The 21,136-nt window shown below is 38.3% G+C and overlaps 1 protein-coding gene across 9 annotated transcripts in view; it reads right to left on the bottom strand.

Moving 5' to 3' along the window:
* Positions 1 to 21,136, bottom strand: part of ERC2 (ELKS/RAB6-interacting/CAST family member 2) — a 413,891-nt gene that overhangs the window by 182,983 nt on the left and 209,772 nt on the right. For all 9 annotated transcript variants that reach the window (XR_007628669.1, XR_007628670.1, XR_007628674.1 and 6 more), the window contains one exon: positions 16,183 to 16,343. Coding sequence is in view for 1 of the 9 variants with exons in the window: in XM_050312867.1 (XP_050168824.1) it covers positions 16,183 to 16,343 (161 nt within the window). In the remaining 8 variants the exon portion in view is untranslated. The remainder of the gene's footprint in view (positions 1 to 16,182; positions 16,344 to 21,136) is intronic.

Below are 21,136 nucleotides of genomic sequence, written 5' to 3'. Positions count from 1 at the left end.
GGCCTTCACAATTCATTTAGTTCAGTACAAGCTGCCATTACAACCCATTTTGTTTTTTTAACTTTGTGGTAATGTATCATCTTGCCTGACTCTATGTCATCTTCTTGAAGGTCACCAAAGGTATGTAACTCCACTCTCAAAAACGAAAAAAAAGGAGGAAGGAAAAAGAGATATGACAAATTTTGACAAAGCACCGGCCAGTCCATTCCGATATTCTGTATCACACAGTGAGGCTCATACTTCCTACACAAAAATGCTTCCTGAATTGTAAAGAAAGTCAGAAAATAACTGAAGTCTTCAAAAGAATTCTGTTTTTCAATTAATAACTGAAGTAGAACAGTATCTGGGAAATAATTCTTTGGTTTTCTATTTGCTTTCTCTTGATTTTTGTTATGCCCTAAAATACAAACTGAATCTGAACATTCAAAAAGGAATTAAAAGAGCACGAATATTTATCTTTATTTCACAGGTATTTAGAAACATGTATTATGTTGCCATGGACAATTAGCCTTTTATCCAATTTTAGTTGGTAGTTTTAACTCTCCCACCCTAAGGTTTTAATTATCCCCCCCAGTCTGCATGCTCAGGCCTCAATTCATGCAGCTGGAAATCTGCCTCAGTGATGTTATAACCTTGTTAATGTAACAAAAGAGGAGTTTACTTAAAACTGTACTGACTGTGGACTTAAGCCAAATTTACTTGAAAGAGGAAAGAGACTGTCAAAAATCCTACAATAAACACAGAAATGCAGTTCTTTCATAACCTTCACCTTAATTCATATAGACAAGCAATTTACATGTAAGTGGATTCATATGGCCTGTGAGGGGCCTCCTCTCTGGAGCTGGACTATTCTCCATACCCTACCCCCTTCTTTAACAGCAAAGGCTCCAACAGCTCACTTTACAAAAAAAGGCAGACTATCTGCAATCTTTTTCAATCACAATAAAACGTAATTAAGATAAACATTTATAAAGCTAGTCAATATCAATAAAGGTAGCACAATTTCACAAAGCCAATTTCACCTGAGTTCAGCTAGTCCTTTGTCAAATACATATCTTAAATTCAATAAAGGTTTTAATCGAAAAGTGTAAAGTTGCACTTCTACTGAGGTAATAGTTACTTTAACCTTAAGTAGAAGTTGCTTGTCACATGCTGATATCCCCTGTTCATTAGTTGCCAAATTACAGTAGGGATTTCCTAAGTTCATCTGTTAATTAGATTCATTTTTAGGCTAGATACTACCAAAAACCTACATTAGACTAAACAAAACATCCCAGTATTGAAGTGTTGAAGGCAGATTATTCTAAAACAAAAAATATATATTCTATTTCTTACTACAACTACACCAATTCTGTAGGTAATTTTCATCCTGATTGGATCCTTGTACTATTTTTTTAAGACAGGGAGGGGCAGCAGTGGGTAGCTTGGAATACATGTATGCACAGCCACAAGAACCAGAAAATATTCTGTTATCATTTCACCAGCTCTCTTTCAGTTGTTGACAAAATAATCCAGGTGAGTAGGGAGAGTAACAGGCACCCAAAACAAAAGTAGAAAGCAGTCAAGTTTCTTTCATGCCTGTTGCAAGTTTAAACATATTTCATTAGGTAGAAAGTCCCTTTCTTTAAGCTCATGAATGTCAGAGTATTTTCCACGCTGCTGAGAGGGTATCAGGTTGCTGGATGTCAGATGATGATCTACCAGCTTCTTGGGCTTCTGTTCTTTAGGTGTTATGCAATAATCTCTGCTCTTTGCTCCTGAATTCACACCAGTCCCAGCACCAGCTCCTGCCCTGAACTTCACAGTTATGAACTGCTTACCTGTTGTTTACAGACCTCACAGAAAACTAAAAGGCGTTTCTCAGGATAGTCACACAAGACCTGGATGAAGTTGCCCAGCTCACAGAAAATATTCAGGATTTATCAAACAGTAAATCTCTTAAAGAGAGATAAGAAAATTCTGTATTTTGAAACTTTTAGTGGGAAGGGAGCTGGGGGAAGGAAGGGGGCCTGTAAAAGTTCAGTTTAATGTACGAGCTCTTCCTCTCATTTGCATCACTCCTTCCTAACCAGCCTTTGGGACACAACTTGCCATAACATGGGGACAGCTGAACATAACCACTCACTGCTATAAACCTTCCCTTTGACATTTTCTCCTCAGTACCTATCTCTGTTCCCTAACATAATAAAGATCAAGGAGGTTGAAAACCACAAGAACAGAGTAGTACATTTAATAAGTGTCTCTGTTAGATCAAGCTACATTTTCCCTCCCACCTAGAAGATGAGAACCATGGAAGCTAGTCTTCAAAGAATGAAAGATAAATTTGTTGGGAAGCAAAAAAGAATAATTCATTGTAATGAAATTATTTTAGCAATATGGTGATCATCAGAGGCCTGTGTGGCCTAATTTTGGTCAGAGTTGAATGCAACAATGACAAACTACATGTTTGAGGTAGGAGTGGTTAGAAAATGGGAAAAGTTTAACCACAAAAAAGTATTTTTACATTTTTAATCCAAGCCAAATAAATCACAGTTCTCCCATTAGTATCTACACATTTACAAAACTAAGTTTGGATGGGTTTTGAGAAAATCACTATTAAATATGAGGAGAAAAAAATATACAAAACCTTTCACTTGCATCTCCCAATATACTTTTAAATACTAAAATTCAACCCATTAAGCATAACAATCTATTTGGATTATGCAAGCTCCTCTACAAATATATCTGTTTACCAACAATTGAAAAAATCTTTCACTAAAAATACTCTGCACAAGTTTGTGCTGTCACCAAGCTTTTGTTTCACCTTGAAAAGTTTATCTATTGACTTGAAGCCACTTCACCCTAAGGAAGTGAGCCAAGGTGTCCTTTTAAGGTGATGTTTATCCTGAACACAGCAGTTTGACTATAAGATGTAGCACAGACTTATATAATGTACCTTCTCAGATGGGGCTTTTCTTTGCTAAGATACCCTGGTACACTGCACAACAGTGTAGACAGAGCCAACTTTGTTCACAATCAGAGAAAATTGTGATGAGCTCATCCTAATTTCCACTGTCATCACATAATTCATGATCTGTTAGCCTCTGCTAAACAGCAACGTGGCACTGAAAGGAGAGGTGCTGTTCCTTAGGAATTCGGTGCTTTAGCACATTTTCATGTGCTGTGCCGTGTTTTACCAATTATATTTGAAGATTTCCTCTTTTTATTACGTTTCCACAGTCACACTGTTTAGATAGTGTTGACAGCGATAACAAAACACATGTTTTTATTATTATCCTGTTTATTACAGTTACAATTGATGGCCATTGAAGGATGGGAGCCCATTATACCTGGCATGGTATTAATAAAGGGGATTGATCAGCCTTGTCAGGATCACACTCTAAATCAGTAAGCTACACACAGTTCAGTGGGAGGGCATGAACCAGGACAAGTGTGTCTCCCTCTCCAAAAGACAACCTCTTTGACTCATTTCAAGATAGAGGTACAGAACTGTAGGACAATAAATTCTTACAGGTGCCATTATATCGGTTAGAAAAAAAGAATAAATATTACTTATGTCCTTACAGGCAGAAGGGCTGCCCTGTGAGCTCACACCTTACAAAGCCTGAGAGATGGCACACGTGAGACCATTACGGAATGCTCTTGGACACGAGACTGCAAAACTTGAAGCACACTTTGCACCTTATTGCACACCAGAGAACCCAACCAGAGGAAACTAAACAATAGGAATTTAGATGTATTTTTCCACAGCACACAGAGAAGTACTTGTTTTGCTAGGGACATACGGAGGAATGAGGAAGCACAGGAAGAAGGCTGCAGTGGATTTACTTCACAGCACCTAAGGAGTAATGAGAAGGTAGAGAAAAGTAACCAAACCTTTCCCTTCTGCCAATAAGAAAACTGTTCCTGTTTGATTGCTTCTGACTCTGTTGTCTCATTTTCCTTCTAACAGAAAACATCATTATAAACATTTCTAACACATTTTATATTTTATGGGGTTTTATACAATTTAAAGAATAATCCACTAGCTTAATTTAAATGATCCAAACCTTTAAATTTCTTTGCTACTCCATTTTCAAAAATCTGAGTTTACATTAAGTTCAGCATTATCCCACCAGGGAGACCCTCAGCTCATAATTCCTAACATTGAACTGCATGGCCTGGGTCTCAAGTATGCAAGATTTGCCACTGTAAAAAAAAAAAAAAAAAAAAACAAAACAAAAACCTGACCCATCATATTTTGAGGTTTAAAATGCAGAAACATCTGCTAGAATCATATTGAGCTGGCTGAGGTTAGGAACATGGGAGCCTGCAGTTGATCAGCGTTGCCCTAGGTGTCACGGAGGCCAATGGGAATTACACTAAGAGGGTTTCAGTAGACAAGGGCGTAATTCAGTCAGCCTGAAAAAAAATCCATGAAACAGAAGCCTAACTTTTTTTTTTTTTTTTTTTACTTTCAGCCTCCTACTCCTTCCTTTCCGACTTCTGAGCACTTGCTCTTTTGAGTGTATTATCAGAGGTGGAGGCCTTTACATTCCCATGCTGGTTGAACTTCAAAACAAATGCCATCCTATTTCATCATTTTTATCATCACTAATTTTTGAGCTAAAAAAGCATTTTTAAGTTAAATTTAAAACAAAGCATATATAGCTTTGTCAAAATCAGTAATTTCACAATACAAATCCTTCCTACTGTTGTTTTTCTGTCAGTAAAATGCTTTTTCTCTTATATTTTCTTACATTAGAAATAAAAGAAATTGTGCAATAGAAAACAGACAAAAAGTGTTTAATACTTAGTAGATAGCATATATGCTTTTTCTTCTTTACCTAAAAAGTTAAGATTTCTAAACTGCCCAGTAAGTTAACTTGAGATAAAAATTATGAACTTCCTTTTGAACCATACATTTTCTTTCTAAGGTTTCAAACTTGAATTTTCATTCTTCAGGTTTGTCCAGCCCTCATCCTTTTGCCATTGTCCATGTTTCACTGAATATTAACTCACAGTCCCATCTCAGTTTTATATACTGTCTTTTTCATCACTGTCCCTTTCTAAATACTATTCCATCTCTCATGAATTTATAATTGTACAAATCATGACATATTATAAACTTGGGTATTTTAACCCTAACATTTTTATAAATTGAAAAACAGAAGAGCATTTTAATTTAAAGAAATTGATTAAAAAAAAAAAAAGGAGAGAGGAGAAGTAAAGGTCATGATTTTCAACTGCAATTGTTTCTTCAAACTTTCATTTACATTACAAAAGACTTGAATACTCTGTATCTCCAAGTTCTTCAAGCAGTTTGAGACACCTGTAGACCTAATACACTGTAAATCCTGTCTGTCTTCTATGTGGTTCAATCACCAGAGAATGTCATGTAACTGTCATATCTCACTTTTAACCTCCACTTTAAACCAATCAGTTTGTCACTTATATCATCTTGTAAATCCACTTATACACTATAGGGTAAGAGAAGATACTATTCAAAGCGTGGCTGTTGATCTTTCCACAGTTTACTAGTTGACTCACAACCAGTTCTTAATAAATAAATAAATAAAAATAGTTTAGAAATCAACTGATCATTAACTATGTGTGCTTTGGTGTAAGGCTGCAATGTGGCAGGAAAGAGCTACTACCTCAGATAAAAAACAAATTTTAGGAACACTGGTCAACAACAAGAGACAAAAGATATATAAAGAAGTAGCCATTTATGCACCTCTTGTCCATGAATTTGTCTAACCCCTTCTTGAATCAGCTGATGCCTCTGTGGAAGCAAGTTCCAGATCACCAACCCACTACTCCACAAAGTGGCACTTCTTTCTTTCAAATCAATCACTGATTAACTAGAGCAAGTGCCTGATATTCCTCCTGCTGGGAGATCTGGCAAACAACAGCCCTACATTCAGTTTATACCTTCCTTTGAGATTCTTCAAACTTCAAACATATCCTCCCCGTGCCTTACCCTCCCCAGAGCCAAAAGTCTTTAAGTATCTCCCTCATAAAGCAGCTGCAGGATTCCCCCTTGATCTCTCTACCATTCAGGTTCCGGGGAAAGCACTAAACCCCTAATAAGTACTGTAGAATTCCCAACATAAAACATTCATGGAGCACTGACTGTTATTTTTCCACTGAGGTCAGGTACCACAACGGGTGAAGAACAATGGAAACAAAATCGGAAAGCAAAGTGCACTCCTAGGATACAGCATGGGAGTTATCATCGAATTCTCCTTCTGCCTGGCAGGTGCCTCAAACCATATGGATCTTCAGAATCTGGAAGATCACTTGTACAACCAGAGAGTCAGGAGGTTAAATTTCTAGTTTCTTAGGAACATTGTTTATTGAAATGCACGATAATTAAGCCAAAATGTTTATGAAATGAAGGAAACAAACTAGACTCATTTTCTAGCCCAGAAAATATTCTAAATTATTATAACCACACTGTATGTTGTCAGGAATATGGTTGAACTCTTCCTGGTTTGCCTTCAGACAATGCCTTTGAGTAGGAACTTGGTGACACTCATGTCTTCAAGAGAAGCACTTTCCCAAGTAAATATTCTCACAGAGGGAAACATTTTATTGCTTTGTGCCCCTTCATTGTTTACAAAAGAAAAACATCTTTTCATTTTAGTCAAGAAAGCTTCTGTTCCCGAGAACAAAGCTTTCATTTGGCTTTCTCTAATCTTTATGGTGTTTGCAAGTTGGTGTCAAAAATGTTAGTCAAGGCATGCTGTGTTACAGGTCTGTGGGGCAAAAGCAGTCACAAGAGACTTTCCACCCAAGTTAGAAGGAGACCACATTACCATTCTAACTACTTCCTATGGAAGTCACAGTTGTATCAACATCCTGCTGTTTTGTTTGTATTTAACTTGGGATATGACTCTCTACACTCTCAGCATGAATCCTACAATTAAATGGAAGCAGTCCACAGGTTACTAAAAAACAGTCTAGTGTTCTGCATTTGACATGGTACAATTTTTGAGACAATCAACTTGCTATCTGAACATGTTTATAGTATGTATTACCACAGTTGAAACAAGTCAAAATAATCTTTCTAATAAAATTATGAAAAAATAGTACTCTGCTTTCTGAAAATTGTTTTCTTCACAGCTTTTCATACACCATTCTGTTATCTAATCTACTGAGTTAAAGAATTCTTGTTAGAGAAATTATCATAGATACCTTTCTCCAAAAAAAAAAAAAAAATTATCCTTCTTTCAAAAGAATATTTTATTAATAATCTAAGAAATCTGACCCTAGTCTGTTTACTTAAACTTCAATTCAAACAGACTTCTTTAATGTCAGGTATCCATTACTGATTTAGCCTGGAACTATCCCCAAGGTAGGTGCTGGCTGTTTTTAGAATATACTAGCATTTAACTAAGGAGCATAACCTAAGCAACTTTGTCCCCACCTTTTAGTGAAACATCTCAGTTTCCACTGTAGGCAAGAGAAGGGTTGTCAACCTCCTTGCTTTCCTTTCTGTAAAGATGGGGGCAGGGGAAAGCACTGCCTGACTGTAACACAGAGAGCAGGCAGGGTCTGCAGGGAAGCTCTCCTTTAAAGTGGTTTTAAAGAGCGAGTTCCACGCATTTCAAAGAGTAGTTCCAACTTTAAATCACCTTGCCAATTCCTCCTACCTGGCTATATTGCTTTCCTCAGCCTTGCTGCTGTATGGAAGAACCCAAAAAAAGGAAATTACCTTCATGACTCCCTGTAAGTAGAGTCCCTGTGATTTCAGCAGGGATTTTCTTATCAATGAGTGTCATGCTTCTGGCCTGTATTTGCCCTGAGCAGGTGAACTGCATACATAATTACCCTGAAATATTCCAAATGCACTGGATTTACTACTCACACAGAGATTTCTCACCATTGCTGTACCCACAGCACTGAGGAAGAAAGCACTATCCTGTAGGTGACAGAACCTCTTAGAAGGTGGAGCAATTAGGACATAAATAAAGGAAAACATGTTGAGTTCCTCTCCCTTTCCCTCCCCAAGTGTCAGGTTCAGAGGGTGATGGATGGAAATAGTAATAGGAGAATGTAAGGCAGGGACATGAGCTGATTTGTCCAGGTGCTGGAAACATGTCTAGATTCTCTGGACATCCAACAACCCTCGTCAGAGCAGCAACTCCTGCTGAGCTGCTACACAGATGTGAAATCCCCAACTTCTACTCCAGTAAAATTTATAGGTGGAAAAAGGGGTATGTCTGCAGAAAACCAGATGAATGGTAAACTTTCTTATACTTCTGCCACTAGTACTTCATAAAGCATTTTGACTTCCCTACAAACTCCTACTCTTTAGTTCCTTTTTCTTTTTTACATTTTACACAGTCTTTCCCTCAGGCTGTGACCCTGTCTTCCAGAACCCATTGAAAGACCCTCTTCATCCCTGCAACATTCTCAAAAGTTGACTTGGAGAGTTCTGTATGCTATTCCATGCTTGAAGTTCTTGCACTACAAGGCAGGAGGGGACCAGTCAGACCAGGTGACAGACAAATGGACCAGGCACGTTCACCTCCCAACAGAAGAAGCTTCCTGCTTGCCCTGGGAAGCTGCTCATACTCAATTTGTTGAATCAAGCACCTCCAGACTATGGTCTTGCACCCAAGACTGGCATCTAGTGGCAAATGCAAGTGCCCTCTCCTTGTCTGGCAGAGCAGCTGAACCACTAACCCAGCAGATAAAAGGGCAGTGTGAGTCCAGCACTTCTGCCCAGGGTCGCAGTGGGTGGGACTGAATGTCTTGTGGAAAAAAAACTTTTCATCCCCTTCTTCCCACAAATATTTCATGCCTGACTATACACAGGTGCTGTTAAATGAATAGACCTACTGAAAACCAGTGATAAGCAATAGTTATCTATTATTTTCAGTGAAAAAATCTTGAATGTACTTAAACAAAGGAAGGGATATTTAATTTTATGCTGTCACTGTATACTGCAAAATCTAATTTAAAATTTATATTTTTGGACAGCACAGCAATGTTCTATTTTTGTTACAGAATAAAAGGACTAATAGCTGATTATTTTATTATAAGATCTTTAATGCTTCATTATTAAGTAATCTGATTTATTCCACATAAGGGAAAATATATTTTCCTCTGGAAACTTGCAGAGAATTTCAGGACAGAGTCACTTCCAACAAAACTGATTTAGCAATACTCACAGGTGATGGTATGAACTCTACTAAAGGCAAGGAAATTGCCTTTCAAACTCTTGGCAAGAATTTCATTCAGGATACTCTGAAAGCTTCAGAGCACTGAGTGTTCCTAGTTGACAGCTAAAGGAAACAGTAATTAACATTGTAATCTCAAAAATTAAAGATTCTCAGATCTTCAAGTTAAAATATGAAGTTCAGTCTTTTGGGGGGTTAATCACATGGTCACTCACTAAGCGTAGTGTTTGTCACAGATAACTTAAGTCACTGAAAGATCATCAAATTAATGCAAATCCATTGAAATATCTTTCTCTTTTAATCTTGTATTTAAACAGTAAATAAACAACACGGAAAGTTCACTTCAGGATTTTCAGCCAAGAAAACCCCAAGTTTTGATAGCAAAGATGGGGACAGGGCAGAGGGGGTGTCTTGCAGCTCAAAGATAAAAGGCATATAATTTAAAACCTGAAGTAACAAAAGAGTGACAATAATTTTTATATCTTTTCCCTCACGTGCCATTAGGCTTTCTTTTAAGAAAGAAAGATCAAACTTTATATCTTCCAAAGGGAAAATAATTTTGACCATTTCTAAAACGATATGCCCCATAGAGTAAAACCCACTTTCCATGAAGGCAGACATTTAATTTACATACATACATATAAAGCAATTTTAACATTATATAAATACTCATTTATCTGTCTATACACCTACCTAATTTTGTTACAAGCAGGTTTATGAGCTTTGGAAGGAACCACCACATAGGAAAGGAGATCTGCAGGAAAGCATTGTGACAGCCTGTGGTCATGAAAGTATGCTCCACAAATATGGCATTTCTGAAACATCTGAAAAAACCTCCACCACATCACAGCACAGAAACTTATCCTGCCCTCAAGCTCTTCATATTACAAAATGAATAAGCTTTTCTAGGCAAGCCTTGTGAAGTTCTCAGTAGGCTGTGCTCCTACTTGTGGACTTTCAGAAAACAAAAACAATGTCTGGAAAAAGTAAGACTCGGGATATATTTCTAACTACCAAATTTTAAGTTCAGGCCAACTGAAATATTTTTATGGAAGATAGATAAGTTAAAAAAAAAAAAAACCACACAATAACATGCCTTTTGTCACATTATGCAATACAGATCGTTTTAAACTATCACTTATTAAAAAATAAAAAGTGCATTGATTTTTTTTTCTTGTGCTCAGAGATTGAAATAGCACAAAGTAATAAGACAATTAGGCAAAATGATGGATTTGAACACATGCTGCATTTTCCTGTTAACATGTACGTGTAACTTCCACTAATGTCAGGATGAGTTATGTGTGCACTGCTAAAATAACATGACCATAACAAAAATATTTCCTCCAGAACTAATACAGTAATATTTCTAATAGACAGTTGGAATAAAAAAAACCCACGTATATTCAGAAAGTAACATGCAAATGCAACTTCTCCAAATGTACCACTTTCCAAGTCTTTAAAACAAATGTCATTTTTTTCCATAAATTGGCATCAAGTTAAGAAGAAGCTGATGTTATCAAGGGACCTCCCATTTAAAGGGTACTTTGATAGTTTCTAATTCAAAAAGATCAAGCAAATATGAACAGGATTAAGCTGCTATCCATTTTTATTCTAAATTTACTTAAATAACTGAATTCATATGGGAACATGTAATGACAATTGAAGAAGTTATCTAAAACTGGGGCCAGTAAATTAAGATGGATCTTGACAATGTCAGCCAGATGGGCCTAGAATGCAGAGTTATGGTTGGAACTTGAACATAGTATAAGCATAGGAAATCATCATGAATGTTCTTAAACACTCAGGTCATGCCTATTTAACTGGAAGCTAGCAGCCAAAAACTGTAATCACTCAATACTGAATTTTTTTTTAAATGATAAACAGAAATTAGGGTCAATGATTCCAATTCCTGTTGAACTTGAGGTCAGCAACAATAAGGTTGAGTGCCTGTGGATCAAAATCAGGGGGAAGACCAACAAGACAGACATCATCATGGGTGTCTGTTACAGACCGCCTTACCAGGATGATGAAGAGGATGAATTATTCTACAAGCAGCTGGCGGATGTCTCAAAATTGTCAGCCCTTGTCCTTGTAGGTGACTTTAACCTGCCAGATATCTGCTGGGAGCTCAATACTGCAGAGAAGAGGCAGTCTAGGAATTTCCTGGAGTGTATAGAGGACAATTTCCTTCATCAACTGGTAAATGAACCTACCCGGGGTAAGGCCCCGCTAGACCTGCTGTTTACAAACAGAGAGGAGCTGGTGGGAGATATAGTGGTTGAAGGCCGCCTAGGAAATAGTGATCATGAAATAATAGAATTTTCAATACTCAGAGATTCAAGGAGAAACAACAATAAAACCTCTACGCTGGACTTCCGGAGGGCAGATTTTGACCTATTCAGAAATCTAGTCCAGAGCATACCCTGGGAAACAACCCTTGAAAACAAGGGGGCCCAGGAGGGATGGATGTGCTTCAAGCAGGAAGTTTTGAGTGCACAGGAACAGGCCATACCGGTGTGCCAAAAGGCAAGCCGGCGGGGAAGACAACCAGCTTGGTTAAACAGGGAGATTCTGAAGGAAATCAGGGATAAAAAGAGAGTTTATCGACTATGGAAGAGAGGGCTGGCTACTTACGAAGAATTCAGGAAGACAGCTAGATCATGCAGAAAGAAAATCAGGGATACAAAAGCGCAATTTGAAGTTAAATTGGCCACTTCTGTTAGGGATAACAAAAAGTCCTTCTATAAATACATTAATAACAAAAGGAGGGGCAAAGAAAACCTCCATTCTTTGATGGACTCGGAGGGAAACATAGTTAATAGAGATGAGGAGAAGGCTGAGGTACTTAACACCTACTTTGCCTCAGTTTTTACCAGTAAGACAGGTGGCCCTCAAGGCAACTGGCCTCTGGAGCTGGTAGACAGAGAGAGGAAACCAAATAGCCCCCCTGTATTCCAGGAGGAAATAGTTAGTGACTTACTGAGCCACCTGGATCCTCACAAGTCTATGGGACCAGATGGGATCCATCCTAGGGTAATGAGGGAGCTGGCAGAAGAGCTTGCCAAGCCGCTCTCCATTATCTTCCAACAGTCCTGGCTCACTGGGGAGGTCCCACATGATTGGAAGTTGGCAAATATCACCCCAATCCATAAAAAAGGCTGCAAGGCTGACCCTGGTAACTACAGGCCTGTCAGCCTGACCTCGGTGCCTGGCAGAGTTATGGAGCAGATCATCCTGTGTGCAATCACACAGCAGCTACAGGATGGACAAGGGATCAGACCCAGCCAGCACGGGTTTAGGAGGGGCAGATCCTGTCTGACCAACCTGATCTCCTTTTACGATCAGGTGACCCACCTGGTGGATGAGGGGAAGGCTGTGGATGTGGTCTATCTGGACTTCAGCAAAGCCTTTGACACTGTCTCCCATAATATACTCCTGGAAAAGCTGGCAGCCCATGGCTTGGACAGGGGCACTCTGTGCTGGGTTAAGAACTGGCTGGAGGGCCGGGCCCAGAGAGTGCTGGTGAACGGGGCTGCATCCAGCTGGCGGCCGGTCACCAGTGGTGTCCCCCAGGGATCAGTGCTGGGCCCAGTCCTGTTTAACATCTTTATCGATGACCTAGATGAGGGGATTGAGTCCATCATCAGCAAATTTGCTGATGACACCAAGTTGGGAGGGAGTGTCAACCTACCAGAAGGCAGGAGGGCTCTGCAGAGGGACCTGGATAGACTGGAGAGTTGGGCTGACTCCAATGGGATGAAGTTCAACAAGGCCAAGTGCCGGGTCCTGCACTTTGGCCACAACAACCCCCTGCAGCGCTACAGGCTGGGGACAGAGTGGCTGGAGAGCAGCCAGGTGGAAAGGGACCTGGGGGTGCTGATCGACAGGAAGTTGAACATGAGCCAGCAGTGTGCCCAGGTGGCCAAGAAAGCAAATGGCATCCTGGCCTGCATCAAGAACAGTGTGGCCAGCAGGAGCAGGGAAGTGATCCTTCCCCTGTACTCTGCGTTGGTGAGGCCACACCTGGAGTATTGTGTTCAGCTCTGGGCCCCTCAGTACAGGAAGGATATTGAGGTGCTGGAGCGGGTCCAGAGAAGAGCAACCAGGCTGGTGAAGGGACTTGAGCACAAGTCCTATGAGGAGAGGCTGAGGGAGCTGGGATTGTTTAGTCTAGAGAAGAGAAGGCTTAGAGGTGACCTCATCACTCTCTTCAACTACCTGAAGGGAAGTTATAGCCAGGTGGGGGTTGGTCTCTTCTCCCAGGCAACCAACAACAGGACAAGGGGACATGGGCTCAAGCTCTGCCAGGGGAAGTTTAGGTTAGATGTTAGGAAGAAATTCTTTACAGAGAGGGTGATCAGGCATTGGAACGGCCTGCCCAGAGAGGTGGTGGATTCACCATCCCTGGAAGTTTTTAAAAAGAGATTGGACATGGCCCTTAGTGCCATGATATAGTAATTAGAGTTGGATCAGGGGTTGGACTTGATGATCTTGGAGGTCTTTTCCAACCCAATCTATTCTATGATTCTATGATTCTATGATTCTATGATTCTAATTAATAAATTATCTTAAAATGTAAGAGATAAGACACACTTTTAGTATATTACTAGAACACAGAATTATTATTATTCTGTCCTTGGATGTCTAGGTCTTAGTTAGCTTCCACATCTGGGTTTTGAGAAGACCTTGGTCCCTTTTTAAAAAGCAATATTGAGTATATTGTGTCATACCGAAGCAGTTTCATAAAGTTTGTTTGTCCTTCACTTATTTGAGTACTTTGAAAAATTACATTACTATAATTAAATATCTGTATTTCTAAAAGATGTTTACTAATAGAATCATAGTATGGTTTGGGTTGGAAGAAATCTTAAAGATCATCTTTTTCCAAGCCGCTTGCCATGGGCAGGGACACCTTCCACTAGCCCAGGTTGCTCCAAGCCTCGTCCAACCCGGCCTTGGACACTTCCAGGGATGGGGCACCCACAGCTTCTCTGGGCAACCTGTTCCACTGCCTCACCACCCTGACAGGGAAGAATTTCTTCCTAATATCCAATCTAAACCTACTCTCTTTCATTCTAAAGCCATTTCCCCCTGTCCTGTCACTCCATGCCCTTGTAGAAAGTCCCTCTCCAGCTCTCTTGTACCACCTTCAGGCCCTGGAAGGTGCTCTAAGTTCTCCTTGGAGCCTTCTCCTCTCCGGGCTGAACAACCCCAGCTCTCTCAGCCTGTGTCCACAGCAGAGGTGCTCTAGCGCTTCTTTTGATGCAGCCCAGGATACAACTGGCTTTCTGGGCTGCAAATGCACATTGTTGGATCATGCTGAGCTTCTCATCAACCACTCTATCTACTAATTTGTGCATCTAAAAAATTATGTATCTAATGGATACATGTGTATCTATCATTTTATGTTGTTTAGCATATCTTATTAAACAATCTGATAATAGTATTTACACTTAATTTATACCTAGTAGCAGTCACGTAGCCCTTTCATAAACAGAGCTCAGAAAAACATGTCCATTTTTTGCTTTTTGATACAGTACTAATGTCATTACAGAGGCAGTAAAAAGAAAAGTAAATATGATCATGTCAATTTCTGTAATTAATTTGTTCTCTCTATTTAGTAATATTGTGATTATATATGCATTTTTTAGTTCATTAACTCTATTTCCTATCTCCTAGACCAGCAAAACCATCCTGACATCTCATAGCCATATTATGTTCTCTCCATCTCACAACAAGAAATAGAAGTTCTCTCTGATTCCATCTCCACTGGTTCTGTGTACTCAATCAAAAAAGTCACAGTAATAGAATGAAAGATTTTTTCTTCTATTTTGCTCAATAATTGTGAATTATGATTTCAAAAAATAAATCTTATCACTAGGACAAAAAACCAAGCACGCACTTGAGGAAACAGGCCAAAGCACTATACAGAAAATAGATGACTGGCACTGAGCACCTGAGTTATGACAGGAAAATTAATATGTACATATAATAGAACACCAGAAAACTAAAATAATGTATCTATTATAGAACATAATATCACATACCACTCTAATTCACATGTGATTCCATTTTTCTGTGTAACTATAGAACTCATTAAAGTCAGAACCAGAAATTCTTTAGATATCACTGGAAACTTTCCTGCTTCCACTGCAGTATTTCTGCACCTGTATTACATGGCAGCCATTCTTAAAAACTTTTATCAAACTGTAGTAAGCATATGACTCCATTTCCACTTTGTTTTATTTACAATAACATCATGAAAACCATTTTTTCTGATTGTTTCCCTTCCTTTAAAATGCAAGGATAACTCTAACAATCTAGTTGCAGTTATATACGGCTTTCTCCCTAAACAAAATGGTTTCAAAATGACAACTGAGAATTTTCTTTGTTGAATGGTAACTACACACTTACCAGCCCAGCCAAGTCATAACAGGTTCAATCTTTTTTGCCACTTGTAAAGATCATATCAGAGCTTTAATGCCCAATAATTACAGATATTTACCTTTATTGTGCAGAGGAAGTTAGATTTAAACTATATGTCTATCTTCCTTTTCCATTCTGTACACATATAAATAGTGATTAAGTGTATGCAAAGAGGGTTTTGTTCATTTGGGGGGAGGTTTAACCAATTCAATGCAATAAACTTTGCACCATCAATATAAAGTGAATAAGCCCCTTTGCTTGAATTTAACACCAGAAAAAATTCCAGCATAGAATTCCCACTGAGAGATAGGGCTTTTAGATCCTCAATGTCTCACAGAATTTACGCAGTGCTGATATTTTTTTCGCATGTAACACAAAACTTTCAAAAATTCATCTCATATAAATTGTTGAGCATTTCTAAAAAGAAGCCTTTTGCATTTCCCTGCATTAAAAGGAATTTAACAGTCTTAGATTCAGACTTAAATATATGCATAGAAGAAAAAAAACCACACACACACAATTTTCTCTTACAGCAAAAATAGTAATTTCATTTTTTTCTGGAAATTAGAGAAATCAATCTACTTACTTCATTTCTAGAATTTCTTCAAGCTGTTTCCTTCGCTCTATTCTCAGGTTGGCCAGATGTGCTTCTTTTTCAGCCAAAGACTGCTGTGTTGAGGCAAGACGGGCTTTGGTAGAATCTAATTCTTGTCTAGTCTTTTCCAGTGCATTCATCAGCTCTTCTACCTGAGAGAGAGGACTTTTTAAGTTCCATATTCTTTACAAGCAAATCTTAAATCTATATAAATACAGGAGAAAAAAACCACATTTATTCCATGTAAATGGTAGTTCAAATCTTTTCCTATCTTAAGTGTTTTAAAAAGTAAGAACAGTGGTCTTTTAACGTTTCCATTAATATATTGAGTAATAAACAGTATTTATAAAAAAGAGAACTAACACAGATTACCAGAAACATATGCAACCTGGGCCACTGCCACATACAGACACAATTTATAAATCTTTCCTGCAGCATTTGTATTATTTAAATTCAAGGTGGTGGTATCTCACCATAACAGTAATTTCAGAAATTTTAGATAATAATAGAGATAGATATTTACTATAAAAAATGTTCAGGAAAATCCATGTATTTTCCATCAAAAAATGCACACTCCTCTATGCAGAACAGGTTGCCCAGGGAAGCTGTAAACTCTCTAGTCCTTGGGTATTTTCAGAACTTGACTGAATGAAGCCTAGAGAATCTGACTGAACTTTGAAGTTATTCCTGCTCTGAGCAGAGGTTTAGACTGCATTGCCTCTACTGATCCCTTCTGACCAAAGTATTCTAAGATTCTGAACTTTAAAGGTTTGTTACTGCCCTAACAACAACAAAGTTATTTTCCTTGTGACAGCTGTGAGAATCTCCGAAGTATAAAATTCAGGAAACATTACTGTTATCCCACTCTTTCCTTAGCATGGGTAAATGTCAGTTGGATGCAGGATTAATTGCTTATTGCAGGAATTCAAGCAAACTTTATCTTTTGGAGAAAACAAAATTCAGAATTTAAAAAAAAAAACAAAAAGGTGCATGACATGATCCATCACATTATTTAAAGAACACCCTAAAGAATGGAAACTATACAATGACACCTGTCTGGTAGCAGAACCTTTACTTGTGGGGTAAACCACTATATTCACAGAACCAGAGAGCTGCAAATAACCTGCAGTAATCAGGCCAGTAGGATTTTTCCCTCTTCAAGTGATACAGTCTACATTAAGAGCTGCTAGTAAACCACACAATTTTTTTTAATGAGACAGAATGATTTAAATAATGAATGTCCTATTTCCTGTATTTTCTTTGTCGCCTCCTTTGTCCAAATATTAACATTTTATAAACTAGGAAACACTTCAGAAAGAACTTCTAAAGAAAATAAAATGGGAAAGCGAATATATTCCATTCATCCATGTTATGCAAATCATTGAAAAGGGTGTAATTTTGCTGTGTATTGAAGAGTCTGACAAAATTCCACCGTGCTCCTACAATCAGTGAGGCTACTTTTCCCAAGTTCAAGCTTAATTGTTGTCATCTAAAGCCTGCTAGCATGCTATCTGTGTTTATAAGCCACAAGGTTTTGTTTCAATTTGAATAATCATTGCAACCTGTATAACAGGTTTAATCAACCAAATAAATAACACTTGTCACTGAATCAAAATGAGGATGCACAGCCTGTTTGCAAATGATACATTGATTACTTCCCCTTCTACACCATCTTTCAAGCACCAATAAGATCAGTGGAATACTAGAATACATCTGATACTTTGGAGTGCACAAGAATTTGTATTTCATGAATGCAGAATCAGAATTACCAAGAGCATTGAAACTATTTATGTTCAACCTTCCACTCAGAAAGTAAAACCAGTATAAGAGTGGTATAAATGAAATAACGAGGAGTGAAAACCACGCAGTAAAGTCTCTGCAGGTGCAAGATTCCACTAAAGTAAACCATGAAGAAAGATATCCTTTTAAAATGACTACCTAGTGAACTTTCACAGTAGAAGGAGAAAAGAGAAAATATACTTGAGGGAAATAAAGGAAAGAAAAAAAAAAAAAAAGCAAAGCTCGATTTGCACTTAAATCCCAGGGGGGAAAAATTAACAAACCAGGAGAGAGACAGATCATATTTCTTTAAAAATGAGTCAGTTTCTAATATTACACCAGGTGCTTCATATCTTCTGCTATAGTACAAGAACATAAACCCATGCTGTCTCCAACAAGGACAAGCCTCAACTACTAAAACATAATATGATATTTCTACCTGTTTTCTGGGGCTATTTCTTAGACTTGTCCTTGTACCTTTTAAAAACTGTATCTAGTTTCTGCTGAGCCTCCAGTCTATTACTTAATTCCAGGCAGCATACATTAATGGAAAACATAGTAAGGATTCAAGACTGCAAAGTCATTCACTCATTCATTCATACAGACTCCAGCTTTGAGACATGATCTGTAAAGACCAAGTCACTCCACACTTGCAGATTTGTTTGGCAGATGAGAATGTAAAAAAGCAGAATAGTAGCACTTCTGTATCTCTGGTATCACTTCACTCCTTTTCCAGGTTCAGCTGAATTTAGCACCCAAACTATTGATTGACTGAATCCTCACCTACATTCTGATACATCACATCATTTATATTTCAAAACATTTAAGAGAATTAAAGACTTGTAGAAAACAAAGCTGTGGATTTGTAAATGTCTATTAATAACACACTCTTATATTACTAGACAAAAGAGATCAAAGTTTAAAAGAGAGGGGGAAAAACTTTAAAAACTTAAATATGAAAACTTTTTCAAACCACAAATCGTTAACACGTGTAGACTTGAAAGTTATACTTTCACTCACACTTTCAACACAGTATTTGCCAGCTAGTTCTTCCTTTATTTTTTTGAATATGACCCAAGTTCATAGTTACACGTTTTCCTAGTTAACTGTCCCACTAGCACCTACAGCAGAATTCAACTGGCAGGTGTGTGCACAAGAAACTGACATTATTTTTTTAAATCAACAACTATCAAGTGTGATAGTGAATGTTGCACCCACAATCAGCTTGTTAATTACATGGCTGTAGCAGATGTGTTACAATGGAAAATTAACTTTAAATGCTGAAGGCAGTATTACCTAGATGAGTTTAGAGGTGAAAAAAAGCATTGCAAAACATGACCAAGATCCATAATGTAAGCAAAGGTTCTCTTCTTTGACAATTACAATGATAGCAGAAAAAAAAAAAAAAAGGTTTCATGTTGGCCTCTTAGTCCTACTGTAAGAAATGGAAATAAATCCATGTCTAGTGGTGAAAAAATGTAGCTTTCTGACCTACAGCAACTAGCTTGTTTGCTGCACTCAGGGCACTTCATCTAGGGACTGATGTGTGTCCAGGAGCCCTTTCCTCTACCAAGTGCTGCTGGTATGGTCCTGCCTTCCAGTTTTAGTTTTTCCACTCTCCAGATACTGAACTGAGCCCCTATTGAAATATCAATATTCATTAAGGATAAGGCAACATATTTACATACTTTTCTTATATTACCCACAGGATAAAATTTACATTCATGACCGTGTCCATCACTCGTAACATCTCATCCAGCTCATCCTCCCAAACTGCAGCGTACAGAACCTAATTCTTAATTATCACACCTGCATCCTTAAGACATTTATTGGCACAGAAATCCAGAAAAGCCACAGGAGTGGCTGGTTTCGGTCTGTTTTTTGGGGGGTTGGTCCATAACCCATCCCAGCCCCCGCAGTTTCCTCCCCTGCCCAGCAGCTCCGCCTGGCGGGGGCGGAGGCGGCCCCGGGCAGATCCCACCCAGCCGGGCTGATCCCGACTGGAAGCCCGGTCACTTTTTCCAGCTGTAGCTCTCCGTCCAACTGCTTCTAATCACAAAGCCCTCGAGTTTTGAATTCGTAAGAATCCACGTTTTGAAAGAGTTTTCTGCGCGAACCTCAGTGAGCACACAGGAGTGCTCTCTGCCCAGAATGAGTTAACTGGGTTTTCCTCCCTTTCGAAAGGCAACAGCCTCAGTTTATCCTTTGCAGTTTCTAATAAAAGCCATGATTTTTTTTCATACTTTCAGAAAGCTTAACTGACCTCAGCACTTTGAGGATTTCATTAAAATCTGCACTAGAATCAAGTTTACATTTCAGAATGGGCAGAAACCCAGCAAGCTAAACTATTTTTTAATTATTTCTTAGTTTTGAGTCTATTTTAAATGAGCACTTTTCTATTTGTTCTGCAGCTTCCCATTTTCAAGGGCTATCAGCAGCATTTCACACCAAGATAAGAAAAGAAATGAATGTGGCTGAAGTGTACATCTGCGTTACCAGATTCTGCAAATTAAAGGAGGTTAGAGTTCAAATGAATGACAGTTTATTAAAAATGCCCTGGAGCATTCTTAATTCCAGATTGGATTCGGCTCAGCACAACTCAGGCTAACATAATACTGTTCCAGTTTGTGGGAATGAGGAGGGGGAGGGACAATTACATGTTTTCTCAGTTCAAGTATAATATATATCTGCAGGATGACGAAGAGCTGGCAACTCTCCAGCAGTCAAGGTTAGTATTGTTAGTACCACTATCTTTAGAGGGCTGGTACTTCATTTTAGCAACAATACTGGTGATAAATATAAGAGTTTTGGATTTCCCTAACTGACTTTTTCAAGTATCAGTAGCTATATAAAAACTCCATACCTACACTTTAATCTAAAGCCTAATGTTGTATTAGTACACATTTATGAATTTTTTACAGTAAAAGAAAATAATTCATTCTATTTACTTAGACGTTCTTCTACTTTAATATTAAAATATTATCCATTATAGACATTTTTTAGAAGTTTAAAAACTATTACATTAATTCAGTTCAGCTGGATACATTTTGATTATAAGTCAGTGTAAGAATCCACCTAGTTGTTTTCAAAGGTACTTTATTTTCTTTATTTTCTTTTCCATTGCTAGGGAAATGCCTTTTTTTTTTTTGCTTCATTTTTTCCCTCC

The sequence above is a fragment of the Myiozetetes cayanensis genome, unplaced genomic scaffold (genome assembly GCF_022539395.1).
Source record: "Myiozetetes cayanensis isolate MyiCay16 unplaced genomic scaffold, myiCay2020 scf18, whole genome shotgun sequence".
Lineage (NCBI taxonomy): Eukaryota > Metazoa > Chordata > Aves > Passeriformes > Tyrannidae > Myiozetetes > Myiozetetes cayanensis.
This window is presented reverse-complemented; position numbering and strand designations above follow the sequence as displayed.